A 5,585-nucleotide genomic window follows, 5' to 3' on the forward strand; every position below is an offset into this window, starting at 1 on the left:
CAATTGTGACTGGGCGTGGTTCCGCACCTCTAATCCCAGCATTTGGGAGGCTGAAAACAGGAGGATCACTATGAGTCTGATCTGTGTAATGAGACTCTGTAGACCCTGTACTAAAAAAATTAAAAAAAAAAAAAGAGGGCAGCATGGAGGCGCTGTGAGTGCTATACACCTCAGGTGGGTAGCCTGCTTTCACTATGAGGGGGGGAAAATTAGCTTGCTCTCCCCGTGTAGTGTGCTTCCTGCTTTTGCTGTCACCTGCTGCTGCCTGACACCACTAAACTTCATCATGCCACTCTGCTTTGGAGCCAGCTGAAACCTCCACAAACTGTGAGCTGAATAAACCTTTCCTTACTTAATTTTGGATGTCAGGGATGTTGTCTCAGCAACAAGAAAAAAGTAACTAGACAGACACTATTTGTTTCATAAAACAGTATTAACACATATTAGTCTGAAACAGCAAAAATGACTAACACACTTATCAGTGCTAGGATTATTAAAATAAGAGGCTTTGGGGACTAGGGATGTAGTTCAGTGGTACAGCACATGCCTAGCGTTGAGTGAGGACCTGGGATCAATCCCTAGTACTGAAAAAGAGAAAAAGATGCTTATCACCTTACATGACTATCAGTATATATTCATATCTAAAACTTCAGCTTTTGGCCTGCAAGCAGGCGCAGGGGCTAGGGGTTTGATCCTGGGGGCCTGCAGTGCCAGCCTCACATCCAGAGCATGCTAAAACAGAGATTGAGATTGGGCATGGTAGCATGCTGGGAGGCTGTAAACAGGACAAACACTATGAGTCCGATCTAGTAGTGAAACCCTCCACACCCTGTAGACACTTCCCTAAAATACAGGAAAAAAAAAGAAAAGAAGAAAACCTAAAAATTAAGCTTTTACAACAGTTTCAGGTTTAGGATTGTTACGTGGATAGCTATATTCAAGGCACAAGACTGTAAAATTTTTTATCAACTTACAAATATTTTATGGTTATTTTTCCTTTGCAAATACAATAAGCATTATAAAAACTAATTTAAACAGTACAAAGAAAATGAAAGATCTCTCGTGATCCTACTTAAGACATTATGGCAAAGTATGGCTATACTATAACTTTCATTTAACTCACTATTGAAAGACATTTTATTTTATTTCAAACTGCACAGCTTTAAAAAATATCTATAATGTACACTGTCTACTTACTTCCTTTTATAGCTTCTAGAAGCACAACTGCCAAATCAAAGGGTATGTACTTTTTAAAGTACAGTATATACTGTATTGTAAAACTGCCTTTTGAAAGGTTACACTGATTTACACAGATGCTACAACTATTTTGGTGAGCCTGTTTCCTTAATGCTAAAACACTTTTTTAAATACTACATTCAAAGTCTCAAAATCCTTGATTTAGAACTGTTTGTCAATTTGGGATTTTTTTAATGTAGGACAGGGTCTACCTAGTCTACAGGGTCTCACTACATAGATCAGACTCGTAGTGATTCTCCTGTTTTCAGCCTCCCAAGTGCTAGGATTACAGGGGAATTTCTAACTGTTCTTTCTTGTTAGGGAAACAAAAAGAAAATAACATTGAAACCACTGAAAAGTTAGTACCTAATAAATATCAAATGTACACACTTAATATTTAAGGATTGGTAGGCAACTTATTTAACTAAAGCTTTTAGTCCACACACATTAGTGTATGGAAAAAAAAAATTCAAATCTTAGTGAGTTGATGCATCAGAGTACTATATATAGTAGTATATATTCTTTCTTTGTGACATTGCTAAAAGTATTTTCTCTTCTAAATAAAATGGTACCTTTTGACTTTCTTATGAGTAAACACTTTCAATGGATAACATCTCCATAAAAATAGGACCAGTGGTAGTAATTAAAATATTCATTTAATTATGACACTAACATATGCTCTTACAACAAATACATTCAAGTTATTTGGCACTACTGAAATAAAAAGCATTTCAGAAATATAATATTTTGTTTGCAGTACTGGGAACTCAACCCATGGCTTCTGCACTGAATTACACCAACCTTCTTTATTTTTTATTTTGAGACCGGATCTTGTTAAGTCACTGTATTGCCCAGACTGGGCTCAAATCCCAGCCTGCCAAAGCACTGAGATTACAAGCATAGGCCAGCATATCCAACTCAAAAATAAAATTTTTAAAGACAGCTGACATCTCATCTTTTAAATAGCAAAAATGACTTATTTCAAAAATGTATAGTATAACTAAATATCAATTTCATTAAATAGACAACAAATTAACCATGTTTTCTTGATCATTCAAGATCAATCAATGATCATACTTTTCAGAAACTCAATAACAGTTTTGATATTTAGGAGACTCAGTTGGTGCTCAGAATTATACTACTCAGCTAACAATACTATGCTTTTAGTTTTCTCTATATTCCTTTGCCAAACAGTCACTTTTCTTCTTGTCACTGTGCCAAACTTTAACAGCCCACCAGCACCATTCTTCTGGTTTGCTATTTATAAAAAGCTGTGGGCTACAAAATCTGATATCAAACATTATTAAGGGCTGCCTAGGTTATGAGTAAAAGGATAAAGTACAATTTCCGATGAAAGGTTCTATGCACAGTTATTTTAGGTTTATGGCAATTATATTTCCATACGCTGTTCCAGGTTTATCGGGTAGCTTTCTTAAGTCTGATTCTCAGACTCAGTAGAGTATCACTGCACTTGATTAATTAACACTTTAGTATGGGTTTCTAGCTTAATAGCTAGTCCTAATTTCTTTAAGTTAACTTGCCTGGAGTTACTTAGTCCTATATATAATAAAGGTGTTGTTAGAGAGTATTATTTTTTAAATCTCAAATCACAGCCCAGCAGTGGCTCATGAAACCAATGAATTCCAACCAATATTTAAAATAAAATTAGGGTTGAAGGTGCAGAGAAAATCCTTAGCATGCATAAGACCCTGCGTATAATCTCCAGCAGGCAGGGAGGGAGAGAAGGAAGGAAAATAGGAGGCCATAAGGTCTAAACCATTTAATAGGAATTTTCTTGATTTACTCCCATAATCTTATGTTATTACTCTGCTGTTTACTTGTAATGAGTTTATGCTCATGTTTTGAAATAAATTAAGACTTTTAAAATTTGTCAGTTTTAATTTCCAACATAGTAAATGTATAGAACCCTCAAAGCTTTTTAATAATGTCTTTTAAAGATTTTTGAAACTGTACTCAGAGTAACATTTTAGCCACTCAAGGGTATGGTAGTACACAGTGTATTAATTGTTATTATCTAATTATTTTGCTATGAAATTTTATTTTTAATAAGAATGCTTTTTATATTTCCTTTATTAATGTTAATAAAATATTATTTCATTATTAATTTAAATAAAAAATAAACTGATGTTTCACAAGATAAAAAAAGTTTCAGAACTACTTGTCTAAGAGCTTATCATTAGTTTTAAATCACACAATAGAAACAGTTAGACTCCAAATGACTAGAGTACTATTCTATGAAGAGGATGTTTTAAACAGTGCTTCTTTAAAAAAAAAACAAGTGCTTCTTTATTCCTGAGATATTTATCCCTAAATATAATAAAAATAATAAATAAATTACCTTTCTGCTTGTAGAATTAAACTGACAGTTCCTTCTTTGAGATCAAATATAAGTGGTGTATTCCAGTTTTTCGTACTGAAAAACAAAATATATTTATTACATTTAAAATATAAACTTTTAAATATGTAGTACTCATTTAAATATTTATTTAAATATAACTCATTTAAATAACACATAGTTTCACAGTAATTGTATACATACTTTCATTAATAGCACTTGATGTGTTGTTCTGAAATTATCCACTTTCATGTCTGTATTCCCAACCAGTAAACAGCCTCTGTCCCCAGAAATTAGCAAACAGTAGGCATTCAATAATATTTATTGTAGGTGTTATATAATACATGAAGTAAGGATTCCTAAGTGTAAGTCCCAGTTCTGCTATTTATTAGCTCTGTGTCAAGGGTCTAATGTTTCTTATCTGAAAAACAGTGGCAGCATGGCAACAGTGAGAAGAGGCTAGATCTGGGTGCTATATGATCTTAGTAAGCTTAGTTGAACACCATGATATGCACCACTAAGCCTAGCACCCTGGGAGGCCGAGACAGGTGAACTGCAAATCTGTACCCAACCTGGGAAGTTCACTGATTTAGTGAAACCCTGCTTCAAAATAAAAAATCAATTAAAGAGGGAAGGGTGGAGGCATACTTTAGTATAAAGACACTGAGCTCAAGGTGAAAAAATAAATAAAAATTTCAACAATCTTAACATCTAAGCCATCAGTGCCCTTATCTGTAGAATGGGGATAATGATTTAAATTAATCTAGCAAATTTCTTTTTCTAAAACTACAATAACAATCAAAGATGAATATGATTATTTTTTGCTGCAGGTACTCCAATATTATTGTAATGATTTTGGTAAACCATTCTATAATTTGTGAAATGCTGTATGAATTATGACCATGCTTATTGAAAAATTGATGAATGAATAAATAATTCCTTCTGTTTCTGTAGGATAATGTGATTCAAAGATTGGGCTGGATGAAGAAAACATTTATAGGGCCAGCCAGATAGCTCAGCAGACTAAAGAACCTGCTTAGGCAGACCGAGGGACCAGGGTTCGATCCCTGGCATACAGTGCAGGCCCCACCCCCAGGGCACGCTGAGATGGCAACTGAGACTGTGCATGGTGGCACACACCTGTAATCCCAGTGCTTGGGAGGCTGAAAACAGGAGGATCACTAGGAGTCAGATCTGCATAGTGAGAACCTCTAGATGTTGTACTAAATACATTTAAAAAATAAAAAAAGAAAACATTTAAAATGGAAAGTCCACCCTAAAATAATCAGTTGTTTAATAGTTTAAAATAAAAGTTTATGTAGTGCTACTCCTTACATATTCTAAATGATCTTCAATAACTCCTGTAGAACCAGTATTTTAAAGCAATGTAACTCTCATGTTCACACCCAGAAGATGGAAAAGAAGGAAGGTTTCAATGAACAGGCAAACTGGTGGACAACTAATCTTGGCTAATGCAGAATTTGATACCCATTTTAGTAGGTGAAGGAATATACATAAAATGCAAAACAACAAATGATAAATAATTAGTCTGGGGTTCACATGTCTGATATTTTACGTGCTCCTATATTTGCAGGAAAAATTTCACAGCATGCTTTATGAACTCAGTCACTGAATTAACCTTCATTCTCCGCCTGAAAGAGCTGGTAGGAAAAGTTATCATGTAGTGTTTTTTACAATGTCCTCTTCGAAAAATCTGTCATTTCTGACAACTGAGCTATGTCATAGAAATAATAATTTTTTTAAAAAGCTCCATAAACTATCATGTTTTTTTGTTTGTTTTTGTTTTTAACTTAAATTTATCATCATTTAAACAAAACTATGTGAGATAAAACATAAGCAATTACAAGTAATGGACAAAGATATAACAAAATTTGAAGCATAGAAAAAGTTGGCTAACTGAACAAGTCACAAATCAGAATCAATGGAACAGAAGAAAACTCTTACTTCCAGCCAATGATCTCAGTGAAGGGCT

The 5,585-nt window shown here is 34.0% G+C and overlaps 1 protein-coding gene across 3 annotated transcripts in view; it reads right to left on the bottom strand.

The window, feature by feature from the left end:
* Ift80 (intraflagellar transport 80) overlaps positions 1-5,585 on the bottom strand; it is a 161,095-nt gene that overhangs the window by 61,962 nt on the left and 93,548 nt on the right. For all 3 annotated transcript variants that reach the window (XM_023699687.1, XM_004639852.2, XM_023699688.1), the window contains one exon: positions 3,596-3,670. In XM_023699687.1, coding sequence (XP_023555455.1) covers positions 3,596-3,670 — 75 coding nt within the window. The remainder of the gene's footprint in view (positions 1-3,595; positions 3,671-5,585) is intronic.

This window comes from Octodon degus, unplaced genomic scaffold (assembly GCF_000260255.1).
Source record: "Octodon degus isolate 3935 unplaced genomic scaffold, OctDeg1.0 scaffold00115, whole genome shotgun sequence".
Classification (NCBI taxonomy): Eukaryota; Metazoa; Chordata; class Mammalia; order Rodentia; family Octodontidae; genus Octodon; species Octodon degus.